At 41.2% G+C, this 13,553-nt stretch overlaps 1 protein-coding gene across 5 annotated transcripts in view; it reads left to right on the plus strand.

Moving 5' to 3' along the window:
• Positions 1-12,522, plus strand: part of Rab3ip (RAB3A interacting protein) — a 38,422-nt gene extending 25,900 nt beyond the window's left edge. For 3 of the 5 annotated variants that reach the window (XM_035450887.1, XM_027392360.2, XM_027392361.2), the window contains 5 exons: positions 1,466-1,594; positions 2,944-3,056; positions 8,028-8,127; positions 8,211-8,280; positions 10,958-12,522. In XM_035450887.1, the coding sequence (XP_035306778.1) occupies positions 1,466-1,594; positions 2,944-3,056; positions 8,028-8,127; positions 8,211-8,280; positions 10,958-11,040 (495 nt within the window). In that variant the 3' untranslated portion in view covers positions 11,041-12,522. The remainder of the gene's footprint in view (positions 1-1,465; positions 1,595-2,943; positions 3,057-8,027; positions 8,128-8,210; positions 8,281-10,957) is intronic. The other 2 variants (XM_027392362.2, XM_027392363.2) reach the window with 2 other exon arrangements.
• The last annotated feature ends 1,031 nt before the right edge of the window (positions 12,523-13,553 follow it).

The following is a 13,553-nucleotide window of genomic DNA, read 5'->3' on the forward strand; positions in this document are numbered from 1 at the left end:
CTTAGCAGGAAGGAGCTGACTCGGAGGCCAAGCAGGGGTGCTGCTTACTGGCTTGCTTCCCCTGGCTTGCTCAATCTATTTTCCTATTGAACCCAGGACCAGGTTTCTGGGCTGGGCTCTCCTCCATCAATCACTAATTAAGAAAATGCCCTTTGGGTTCGCTTGTCTACAGCTTTATCTTGTGGAGGCTTTTTCTCAATTGCAGTTTCCTTTCAGGTGACTAGTTTGTCTCAGGTTGACATGAAAACCAGCCGGCACAACTGTGTGACTTTGGGAAGCTGTTAATCTCTATAAGTCCTTGCCTTATCTATAAACTGGGATCATCATCTCTAACTTGCACAATTCAGAGGATTAAGTGTTTAGAAAGTGCTTAAGGAGCCATGGTTCCTAAAAGAGTCAGATGTTAGGAAATGGTTCCAGTTGTTACCTTTAAGCAATCTTTTGTTTGATTATCATTCACACTCCTGCTTCGGGGCTTATTTCCATTTTCTCGATTAACTTCACAAGTGAATTTGAAAATCTTAAATATTTATCTCTTAATGTACTTTATCCTCTTGCCTTTAGCATTGACTCAATACATTTATGAATTGGAATGAAAAATAAGTGCAAAGAGCTTGCCATTACTGATCTTTAAAGCCTGTAGGAGACAGCCTTTCGTGTCTTTGATGGGCGCTGCACCTCTGGTTGGGTTATCCCAGGCCAGTGAGTGTTTGTTCATAGTGTGGCAAGGAGCTCTGTGCTGGGGCACCTCTGCTTTGTATCAACAGGTGCCCTGGGGTGGGCTAGGTAGCCTGAGGGGAATCTGAGGGCCCATAGAGAAGAGGGCTTAGGTCAGACTGAGTACAAGGAGAGGGGAATGAGGAGGGCTCATTACTGCTAATTTAGGGTGGTGGTGTGGTCAGTGTAGTGACTGTGAGCATGCTGCTGCTCACTGCCCTGTTTCGTGTTCTAATGGATGTGTTAGCCATCCTTGTAGGACTGTCATCCCACACTCAATTTCACAGGATGGACTTGAGTTTTTCACTTTAAAGTGATAATCACCTTGGCTCCAGATTGATAATTTTCAGAAAAGACTGATCATTAGTGCCTTTTATATTCAGGACGGTCTTGCTGGGCATAGAGGCAGGAGCCTACTCAAGGCCAGCCTGCTGACATAGTGATTCCCAGAGAGCTAGGGTATGTAGTGAGGCCCTGTCTCCGATGAGGAAAGAGTAGCCACAGTATTTGGAGACCCATGAGATGCAGATGATGGCAACATCTTTGAACATCATAGGGGACATACCCAGAGACTCAGTTAATCATTCTTTTTAAAAGAAAAATTGTTATCATGTATTACAGGACAGTTGAATTTTTATTATTTGAAATGAAGGACATTTCCTTTTAATGATGTGTAAATTAGAGCTTGGTTTATTAAATGGTTCATATTTGTTCTTTCTAAAGTTGCTTTGTGTTTGCTGTTTGTTAGGCCGATTTATCTCTGTATAATGAATTCAGATCTTGGAAGGATGAGCCTACAATGGATAGAACATGTCCTTTCTTAGACAAAATCTATCAGGAAGATATCTTTCCGTGTTTAACATTCGCAAAAAGTGAGGTAATTATTTTTCATTTTAATAGAAGTTCGTTCCAGATCTTTTGCACTTTGTACTGTCGTGTTACATATTTTAGTGTCTTACGTGTCATAAATTGCTGTAAAAATGGCATGTGTAACATTTTCTGCATTTCATTTTAGGACCATATGGCTACTGCCATTCTGACCATTTTCCTCTCTTTAGCCGAGGGTCATCAACCCTGAGATGTGTATGTAATAGTGTGAGGTGGAGATGTGTGCGGAGGTGTATGTGTTAGTGTGACATGGAGATGTGTGCGGGAGGAGGGCTTGCTGCTTGTTTCACATTCCCAGCTTCAGTTTTCAGTGTAAGCCAAGTCCTGTACCTACTCCATTACAGGCAGTTGCTGGGCTCATCGCCACACGATACATGTGTGAGGAGCTGGGGTGTAGCTCTGAAGTGATAGACTAGCCTCTGCAGGGCCCCAAGTTGATCTCCACCACTGCCAAAACAGAACCTAAAGCAGAACACTAAGTGTGTTTATAAATCAAACAGGAAAAACAATGCTAACTTGGCCTTTGTCTCAGGATTAAGCAGAAGAATGAAGTAGGCAGATTAAAAAAAATATTTCAGCGGATCGGGTATTGTATAAATCATACACAGCTGTACAGTCATCATTTCTGTTTGATCTTACCTGTGAGAAGTTTGTCTCAAAGAACCTATCAGCTAATGTAAGGACTTCAGTCCTAAGAATCTAAGGGAAGCCTTTTGGGGATTGAGCTGTAGCGTCCTTGCAGATGCTACAAGCTTATAAAATCAGAACTGCAGATGGACACAGCACTGGCTGGGTGTGGGCATTGAGGACCATGCACTCGGTGCTGGTAACCTCACCAGGAGGAACTGCCTGTTTATCAGAGGAGACTTTGTATTTGATTCTGGGGAAGGGGGAATGTTACTTTTTTGTAAATGTTAATGCCTATAAATACAAGTTGAGAAAATACATAGCTAAAATTGGTACATATTGCTAATATAAATTACTAGTATTTATTGCATAAATTTAGCAGGATGTAGCATTAGGATGTTAATTTTGAAGTGGCTTTTGTAGTGGATGTTTAATCTTGAGTAAGGAATGGGTTGAGAATGGAGTTAATACTTTTAATCCTCTTCCAGTTAATACAAAAAATTCTTCCACTGTAACCTAGTTGCTTATCATAACTGCTTGAATTATGAACGAAATTGAGATGTGATTTGAGCTTTTTCTCCCCTCTGTTTGCATTACCTAAGGCCAAGTTTGTGACATTGAAGGAAGACCAGCTTATAAAATTAGCTTATTATCTTACTTGATTTTCCCTGCTAGTCTGATTTAATTCTTTTGCTGTTTTTTTGTTTTAAGTTGGCTTCAGCTGTTCTGGAGGCCGTGGAGAACAACACTCTAAGCATCGAGCCGGTGGGGCTACAGCCCATTCGATTCGTGAAAGCTTCGGCTGTAGAATGTGGAGGACCAAAGTAGGTTTTTACACCCATGCCTTGTGGGAGAGTGAGTTCTTAAAAGTTTCTGTGTTGTGCTATTGTGTTTATTCATTTGTGTGTTGTAAATCTGATTATATTTCTTCCCCTCAGTTTCTTCTCAGCATCTGTGGCCCAAAGACAAATCCCAGGTGGTATTGATGGTTTTCAAAGTTAAGCTTATTTTCCCCCAGACAGAGTTGTGGTCTGTTTAGTGAAGAAAGGAGTGGTTGTGGAGGGTGAGAAATATGCAAGGGAAGGCCACTGGTATAGGCCTAAGGCAAGAGATGGGTGTGGGCTTCTCCGGAAAGTTGTTAACAACCTTTTAATTATGACATACACATACAGGCTGGGGATGTGGGTAGACTAGGGATTAGAAACAGTTTTGACCCATTTTTGGGCTATAAAGCCAGAAGGCCTTTTGTAGCGAATTGTAGGCCAAATTTTTGTTTGGAGAGAGAGAGAGAGAGAGAGAGAGAGAGAGAGAGAGAGAGAGAGAGAGAGAGAGAGAGAGAAAATGAACAAGTTATCTGTACAGTTGATATGTACGTAAAATACTTGGTTCTAAGGATTGCCATCAAAACTTGTTTGGGAAGGTACTGACTTAGAGCTTGTCCTACCACTGGTAAAAACAGCACCAGGAGATGGAGAGATGGCTCAGTGGTACACAGCACTTGATGCTCTTGAGAGAACTCCAGTTCAATCCAAATACTCACATCAGGGAACTCACCTATAACTCAGATCTGAAACCTCTGACCTTCATGGACTCTAGCACTTATGTGAGCATACCCTCGCACAGACCTGGATACATATACATAATTAAAAACAACAACAGAAATAATTTGTCCCTACCTTCCACATTATTTCTATAAAAGATTCTGGGAGGCTGGAGAGATGGCTCAGAGATTAAGAGCACTTGCTGTTCTTCCAGAGGTCCTGGGTTCAATTCCCAGCAACCATATGGTGGCTCACAAACATCCGTAATAAGATCTGGTGCCCTCTTCTGGTGTGCAGATATACATGGGAGCAGAATGTTGTATACATAATAAATAAAATCTTAAAAAAAAAAAAAAAAAAAGAGGACAGCGTCAGGGAAGTGTCCCAAGCTCCAAAGGTCTTTCCCTTAAAAGAAAGAAAGAAAAAAAAAAAGATTCTGAAATTGGCAAATAGTTCTGTCTTCCGTATGTGAGAGGTATTTGGAAATTATAAATTGTCAAAGGGAGGACTGCTGTATTTTACAGCAGGGCAGGCTTTCACATCTAGTCCTCTGAGAAGAAGGCCTTGGAGAAGTGTTTTGCTCAGAACCAGCATGTAATTGTGCTTTAGCTTCCCTTCTGAAGACCACATTACTGTGGGAGGCTAGAGCCCAAGAGAGCTCAGAGAGTAGTCACTGACTCCCATCATAGCTGTTGTGTGAGACTGTGTAGAAGTTGTAACCTATTGTGTTTGTGCACACACATCTTGGGATGCCTGCAGAATGTTGGCACTGTGTGACTGCTGGGCTCGTGTAACTGGTCATGTGTGTGTTAGTGTTGTAAATGGCCATGTATATGTTTTGTGAGCCACATATCCATCTGCACAGAGTTGTAGTTCATGTTAAACTAGTGCTGGGACAACCCTTAGCACAGTGGCCTCTGAATTTTAGGGGGATTTTATAGTATTAAATACTACAGACACTGAAGTATTTTCCTTTTGGCCTTGCAGCCTCTCAAATGGAAAATCAGATGCAATGATAACAATGTCCACACTTTGAAGGTCTGGATCATACCTTATTTTAAATATGCCATGTGGCAGTTTTTACTGTGGAATTTGTCTATGCTTGCATTATGCCCACACATACTATACATATGAAAGTATGATGTCAGGTAGTGATAGGGACATGCAGGGTTTTAGTAAAGGAATTAGATAGGTTATATTTAGAGAGCAGTTTATACACAGTGCTTATGGGTGTGAGGTCAGGAAAGGTGTTTCTGGTGTATATGTATATACTCTGTATAAAATTGAAGGGAGATTTTTGTTTTCTCTTTTTATTATTACATTTTATTTCTTTTAGTGGGGCAGAATGCTATAGTGTACATGTGAAGTCAGAGTGGGAGTTGGTTACTCTCCTACTGTGTGGGTTCCAGGGATTGAACTCAGACTGTCACACTGCAGCAGTGAGCCATCTTGCTGGCTCACATATTGTACCTTTAAACGAACTGTAAGGTGAAGTCCTAGCAAGGCTCTTAGGGACCAGATTTCAAAAATGGTGATTAAAACAAATGACACAGTGCTGTAAGAATTTTGAGAAAGACACAACCACTGTAGTTGTGATTAGGGACTCCTCTGGGCATGGAGAGGTGTGTGTGTGTGTGTGTGTGTGTGTGTGTGTGTGTGTGTGTGTGTGTGTGTGTGTGTTTGTTTTTTTGTTTGTTTTTGTTTTGTTTTTTGAAACAGGGTCTCACTGTGTAGCCCTGGCTGTCCTGGAACTCACTCTGTGGACTAGCTTAACCTCAAACTCACAGATCTGTCTGCCTCTGCCTCTGGAGACTGGGATTAAAGATGTGCCATACTACTCCCAGCTAGGAGGTGAAAAAATTTGGTCTAGCATTCGGGGTATGGGTGGAAGTGGATAAATTCAGCAGGAAGACACTATGTCCGGATGACAGGTACAATAGGGAGTAGAAAAAAGATGCCACAGATGAAAGACAGAAATTAGATGGGGTGGGGATGCAAGAAGGAAATTAGAGGTGACTGCCTGCTTGAAGAGGGTTGGAAGTATTTTGGAAATTAGTAGAGAAGGTTCTGGCTTGAAAGAAGCTACAGGCCTGCATTTATGTATAGTCATCCCATGTGACAAGGCAAGCAGGAATCTGAGATCTCAAGACTAGAGCCTTGAAGAGGTACTGCAGCAGCAGCGTGTTCTACAGTAGCTTCAGAGAGAAGGCCAGACCAGCATTGAGTCCAGAATCCAAAGTGTATGGATTGACTGGAGCTGTTAGCATTCAGAGATGGCTATTTAAGAAATGCTGCTTTTAAAGGCAGTTGAAGAAGAGCTTTTATGAGGAGGGAGACACACATACACACAGCACACACACAGAAAGGCCCTCCACAGAGCAGAGGGGCACTTGCAAGCCAGAGCTCGGTCCTCTCTTTAAGGGGGATCTTTTATTTTATTATTCTACAAATTCATACCTGAGACCACTTTAGCAAAATTCTTTCAAAATGTGACAAAATGCTAAAAGAACAAATATATTTTCAGAAGAATAGGTTGGGTTCCTTCCTTCCTTGATTCAAGGGTACTTTTCTTTCTGAATAAATTATACTTTTCGAAAGTTGTAAGGACTTCCAACTTAAATTTACTGACCTCTGATCTTTCCCAAGCTAGTAGTTAGTGTTAGTATTTAGTCATCTGTACTGGCCTGCCTTTGGGGTTCTGATAGGATGCGTTCTCAGCTGCTGTCACTAAGAGCACCACCTGTGTCTGTTCACTATGTTCCCTTTTAAAAGGGCCCTGCCTACCTCCCATCTCTCTCTCTCTCTCTCTCTCTCTCTCTCTCTCTCTCTCTCTCTCTCTCTCTCTCTCCCCGTTTGTCTCTCCCCACCCCTTTTCTTCTCCTGCTGCTCCTGTCCCTTTTACCATCCTTTCCCTTAATAAAAAACCCCTCTGCCTGATCTGTTGCATGGTGTGTTTCTCTCTCAAGCTGCTTTTTAAAATTATAACAGCTAGTACTCTGAAATATTGCCACAGAGCATTAGAACAATTTGCAGGTGGTGTGTGTGTGTGTGTGTGTGTGTGTGTGTGTGTGTGTGTGTGTGTTTGAGAGAGAGAGAGAGAGAGAGAGAGAGAGAGACCACAGTAAGTAAAATAATCTCTTTGAAAAGAATTAAAAGATAATATTTTTTTTCAAAGGGATCTGCAGGGCCTCCTCTAAAATTATTTTGTTCCAAATTATTTTGTTCCAAACACTTTGTTTCTTTGTGGAGGAGCACTGGGTAGTGTTTATTTTAGGTATACCTGAAATCTAATATAGTTCATATATATTGTTTCTTTGTGGTATAATTTGTAATATCATGTCAGCTGCTATTGGCCACCTTGTTTTACTGAAAGCTTTGCTAATTTTTCATTAACAAAGACTGATAGTTGTATCTCCCCAAGTTCCCAGCTGACTAGGTTGACAACTGGGCCAAAGTTATGGAGCCTAATAAATTGCCTCCTTCACGGAGGGGCATGGTGACAGGTGGCTCATCAGTCAGTGAATGCCTACTTGGTGCCAGGCTCTAAAGATGAGCAAGGCACAGTATACTGGATAGCCTAGTCCAGCCAGAATGGCCACAGTAGAAAGGGTGGTATGAGATGGACCCTCACAGGTGTTAAGGTTTTGAGCTTAAGGGCAGCTTGTTTCTTTATACATTAAATGCAGCAAGACCTACCAATCAGACATATTCCACTTGGCAGCTCTTATCCTGCACTCCATTAGCAATGGTGTGTTTTTGTTTTTTGTTTTTTTTTTGGTTTTTCAAGACAGGGTTTCTCTCTGGCTTTGGAGGCTGTCCTGGAACTAGCTCTTGTAGACCAGGCTGGTCTTGAACTCACAGAGATCTGCCTAGCAATGGTTTTTAAGGCCTGAATAATCTTGATTAGGTTCTCTTCAGCTAGGAAGCTGAGGTTGTGTTTGCATGTGGAGTGATGATCTGCAGCTGCTGGCCTGCTTGTAGGTTTTCTCTCAGCTGGGCCATGTATGGAAACATCCCACGTCTGTTTCTAGAAGCATGCTCAGTGTTATGGTCGTAGGGCTATACTGGGACTTAAGTCCTACAGGGCAGCGACTATCCTTTTCATCACGGGGGTCCAGCATCCAGAACAGGCCTGACACACATTAGAGTCTCAGATATTTTTTATCATAATGAAGAGACAGCTTGTAAAAGAAAAATAAAAATGGGGCAAATGCTTTTAATTATAAAACAAAACCGAAATTTGTTATTTTGCAGAAAATGTGCTCTCACTGGCCAGAGTAAGTCCTGTAAGCACAGAATTAAACTAGGGGACTCAAGCAACTATTACTATATTTCTCCCTTTTGCAGATACAGGGTAAGTGACATGACCATGATGTTTAATAATGTTCTCTTTGCTGTAAAACTGACTAGTTATGACATCTCTCCCTTTTGGCCTAGATCACTTCTGTATGTAACTTTTTTACATACATCCGATATATTCAGCAGGGACTTGTGAAACAACAGGATGGTGAGTGCTCTCAACTCATTGTAAACATTTATGTGGAAGTTTAGCCGATCAGGATAGTAATGTACGGAAATGAACTATTGTTCCTACTGTTCCATTGAATTCCCTTATAGTTCTAACAAAATGTATGGGCACTTTAGAAAATAAATGTCTTCCAAAAATGATGTTTTTATTTCCCTCATTTTACTCTTGAGTTTTGAGCAGAACCAGTTTTACCTTGCTAGGAATATATGATAAATCAAACCGCTGCTGCACTTACCCCTTGAAAGATCAAATGACAGCTACTGAGTCAGCTGAGACAGGAGGATAACAGATTAAAGGCCAGCAAGAACTATGGGATGAGTTCAAGGCCAGCTTAAGCAAGTTAATGGTATCCTGCCTCACAAAACAAAGAAGTTTAAGAAAAAAATGATGGGATAGGTATAGCTCCAAGGTTAAGTACTTCATTAGCACGAGTGAAGTCCTAGGTTTGGTTTCGAGTACTTGTAGGGTGTGTGAAAATGAGCAAGCTCTATAAGTGGTCAGATTTATTTTTATTGATGGAAAGTGTAAGGGACCAACCGTAAGTTTCCTATGTTTTCTACTTTCACAAGGCAATGATGTGATGATTTTGAACAGGAAATATGATCGCATTCTGAAGCAGCAGAAACAGATGTGCTAACTGTTGTGGTTGTATTAACATTTCAGTGTAGCCTTCTGGGGTTGCTAATGGACTATAATCCAGTGTCTTAACTGGCTAGCATAAAGGATGGTACCCCATGTCAGCTTCCAAGCGTCCTTACTGATTGCCCATGACTGTTTCAGAACTGAAGGAGCAGATGCTAGGTCAGGAAGAAGCCCATCTTTTTCTATTTGATATTGTGGGAAATTTTCCATGTAAGTTTTTATAGATGTTGAAAATGTTTCTGTACTTCAAGACTAGTAGACACTAATTCTTTTCAGTACATACACTAGTGAAAATTAGACTGGCAAAGACTCAGGTCGGCCCTCATGGCTTTGGTGTATGGAACTGTGGCATGTTTATTTAGAATTGCATATAATTAATTTTAATGAATAAATTTAGGAGGCATGGAGCTAGAGGCTATGAAATAAAAGTAGTCTGTAAGTGTGTAATGATTTTTATAATTTCAGTAAAAACATCTTTTGGATACCTGTTGATGAATAATATGATGCAAATTTTCTCCTTGGTACCATAGATTTGGGGGAAATATGACAAGAATTCACTTCATGAAAACAGGAAGAAAATATCTTGAATGAGAGTGACAGATGTGATATTCCCACTGGTTTCTGTTATTTTTCACACTTCGTGTATATAATACACAGAATATATCCTGTAGGGCCCTTGTATAAAGCTAAAATATTAATTTTAAAGCCTATACATTATCTGAGCCTTGTGTTAAAAAGAAAAGGATTAGGTTCAGTTAAATCCAAGGCATAGTTTTTTAGCCTTTGTACTACAGCTTGGGCACCTTAACCCCCAAACACAAATACTTCAAAGATAAGCATTACATCGAACATGAATGAAATGCCACAAGTAGAGCCATGCCTGACCCCATAGTCAGAACGCAGAACCACTTTTAGGCTCTGTGTGTAAGATCCACAGGGAACCCCCCCCCTTTTTTTTTTTTTTTTTTTTTTTTTTTTTAAGGTAGTGTCTAACTATGTAGCTCTGTCTGTCCTGGGATTCCCTTAGATCAGGCTTGCCTTGAACTCACTATCCTCTTGTCTGTGCCTCTGGAGTGTTTGGATTAAAGACTTGTGCCACCATAGCAGGCTCCACACGAAGCCTTTGAACTTTGGGTTTGAAGGTGGGCCCCAACGTTATCTCATTGTGTCTGTGTAAATTTTTTTTTTGTTATTAAACTATGGACATTTTCTTCTTACAAGCATTTCAGGTAAAGGATACTGTCTTTTATTGACATTTTGAGTTTTGATAATTATTTGTGTGTGTGTGTGTGTGTGTGTGTGTGTGTGTGTGTGTGTGTGTGTTGGGTGTGTTATAGAATATTTTACTGCATCTCTGGCCTGTACTCGTTAGATGCCAGTAGAACCTCAACTTAAAACAGTGAAAAAGGTATTCAGACATAGTCAAATGTGCTTTGGGGGCCAAATGCATCTGATGAACCCACTGATGAGTTAGTGTGAGCTGACCACAGTGTGAGCTGACCACAGTGTGTGACCACAGTGTGAGCTGACCATGGTGTGAGCTGGCCACAGATCTTTTATTGCTTGAAGCACAGAGATCTTCTCTCCCACTTTGACTGGAAATTAAAAAAAGAAGTGTGGATAATGGAATGTGCAGTTGAACTTCAACATTTGTTTTTATTTCTAATTTGAGCCATGCAAAAAAATTCCCTTATTACTCCAAGGAACATTACTGAATTTTCTGTGTTCTGGGAAATGTCCAAGGAAGAGCACACCAGTGCAGAAAACTCAACGTTTGGATAATTGAGCCTTAATGTACTCAAGGAGGGGATGGAGTTAGCGTTTACTCTAGACACTGAAATATCTTCTTTATCTATGTTTATCACGACAAAACTAATACTGTTGCTTGACGACTGTTAGAGCTGGGGTGCCTCGTATTAGGGAACACCCAGCTTTGCATTTCAGCTAATCTTACATTTTCCTTGAAGCAGTAATTACACATTATGATTTACATATCTCTTCTCTGTCTGTGCAGTTGATCAGATGTTTTGGGAAATTATGCAGTTGAGAAAGGAGATGTCATTGGCAAAACTTGGATATTTCAAAGAGGAACTCTGACACCCTGCGTGGGGCCATGTGTGCTCCTCCCTGAACAACTGAAGAGTGGCTGAACATTTTTATGGTTAATATTTATTTCCGAGGAGAGGGCCCAAGACTTCTGTCCTCTTACACATTACACTAAGAAGTGCTGCGATTTCCTTTAAAGCAACTGAGATGTGTTTGCCTGTCCCTGAATGGAGCACACTCCGAAGAGCTGCAGGTGTGCCAGTGATGGGGATTCAGCCCTGCAGAGCAAAACCACCAAATAAACATCAGACTGAGTGTGTGTCTCTTCCTTAGCTCTGACATGGCATATAGCATTGCAGAAGGCAGTAGTAGTTTTCACACTGTACCCCTATGGGAAACAAGGAAGGAGCTGTGTGAACAGGACTCAGTGGACACCCGGGTATATGTTGACATTCAAACACAAGGTTCTATTTACAGAAAGATTGTTTTGTTTTGTTTTCCACCTGTGAGGTTTTTCTTTTATTAAATTTTTTTCCAGCCTGATCACAGTTTGCCCTCCCTCCTGTCCTCCCAGTTCCTTCCCCTACCTCCCGTCCCCAGTCTGTTCCTCCTCCTCCTCTGCAGAAAGGTTTTTACTGGGCTTTGGAAGTTACTGTTACTCTTCTTGCAGTAACCTAGTGAATCCCTTTATTGTAGTGATAGTCATGTAGAAAAAGAAGAGCCATGAGATCTTACTCTAGAGCATTCTTGATCGTCCTGATGTAGGGTTTATGTTAGGCATTGAGCACTATCATGGAATTGAAGGAGGATTAAATAAATAAACAACATCATGGTCTAAAAGAATGGTACCTACTAGTTCTGAGGTATCGTGCAACCACTTGATCTCTTAAGTTTTAAGTAAAGCTGACACGAGGAAACTACTAACAATTTCTACAAGTAAAAGGTTTGTGGTGGAGACAAAGTATAGGAATGCAAAGGAATTTATTGTCTTCAGTGAGAACAGACTGGTCATAGCTTTGGAGAATAGCCTTGGACATTCAGGTATTTCCTACTTCCTTGCTATATTGAGTGTATGTGTGGGACTGTTTGCCTGCATGTGTGTATGTGCATCACACTTGTGCCTGGTGCACACAGAGGCCAGAAGAGGGAGTCAGACCTGGAACCAAAGTTGCAGACAGTTGTGAGCTGCCAGGTAGACACTTGGAACTGAACTCAGTTCTCTGCAAGACCCTTGAGCCATCCTTCTTGCTTTAAAAATAAGTGCATTCTCCCTGTGAGTAAACCTTCACATCTTAAAAAGTTTTTTACAGTTTATGTATTTATGTGGGGGCCTGTCAGTGCATGTGGAGGTCAGATGGCAGCTTTTGGGAGTCTGTTCTCTGCTTCCCCTGTGTGGGTTCCAGTGATCAAACAAACTCAGGACATCAAGCTTGGTGGCAACACCTTTACCCGGTGAGCTGTCTCTCTGGTATAGATCTCCACACCCTAATCACTGAATGTTAATTGTAATTAAACAGTTTAATTGTTTCTAGAGATTGGGTTGTTTTCAGTTCTTTGCCTATCATGACATTGTGATGGGTCACCTCATATGTACTTCCTTCTGTGAACATTGTGGGGTTTCCTTCCTGTTCATGCCAGTGTTTGAGCATGTTTGTTCTCATGGCCAGATTACCTGTTAGAAATCTGAACCAGTCACAGAACCCACCCACAGAATCAAATTTAATGTGCTCATTCAAGGATTCAGAAGATTTTCCACAAAAAACCCTTTTTGGAGACAGTCCTTGAGAAAAACAAGTTCAGGAGATGCTGAAATGGAAAAGTGGGGCCTCATGTGTAGCTCACTGGCAGAGTCCTCCCTACCATGCATGAAGCTCTGGCTTTGATCTCTGGCATCACAAAACAAACACAAACCAAATACTTGGGTAAAGTTCATTGATAGTGTAATGAGAAAAACTACAGGAAGATAAGGACAGTAAGTCTCAGTGACTATCCTCAACTAACCCATTACAGCATCCACAGCAGCAACAGACACAGACCAGGAGTTTCGTTAGATTTCTTACCTTACTAGAGGTAACAGTATCAGCAGTGGGAACAATAATAAAAATGACTAAATCGAGAAGCATATGACGTGGGAATATAGGATGCTAGAAGATAAACTCAGCAGCTTATGTGAAGAGAGTCAAGTTGGATTCACTTGATACGTATTCACAACGTGTCGGGCATAGGCTGAAGACAGAATGGGGGAAATGAAAATTACAATGTTTATATAAAATATAAGTGTACCAAATGTATTTGTATGTAAATACATGTGTTTATATGATTAGTAGCCAAAATAGACACTACGATAAAAAGCCCTTACCCCTTGTAACTCTGCTCCTGCTGCCAGTCTCTGCGCAACACGCCTGTTTGTGGAGATGATCCACAGGCAGCAGGCAGTACTATGGTGATGATTACAATGATGAACACCTCAACAAGGCTCTGGCATCATCTTTCCTGACTCCTGCCCAGGCAGATGCTAACATCACAGCTGTGCTGTGAGGCTCTTAAAGGGATGCACCAAGAGG

The sequence above is a fragment of the Cricetulus griseus genome (assembly GCF_003668045.3).
Source record: "Cricetulus griseus strain 17A/GY chromosome 1 unlocalized genomic scaffold, alternate assembly CriGri-PICRH-1.0 chr1_0, whole genome shotgun sequence".
Classification (NCBI taxonomy): Eukaryota; Metazoa; Chordata; class Mammalia; order Rodentia; family Cricetidae; genus Cricetulus; species Cricetulus griseus.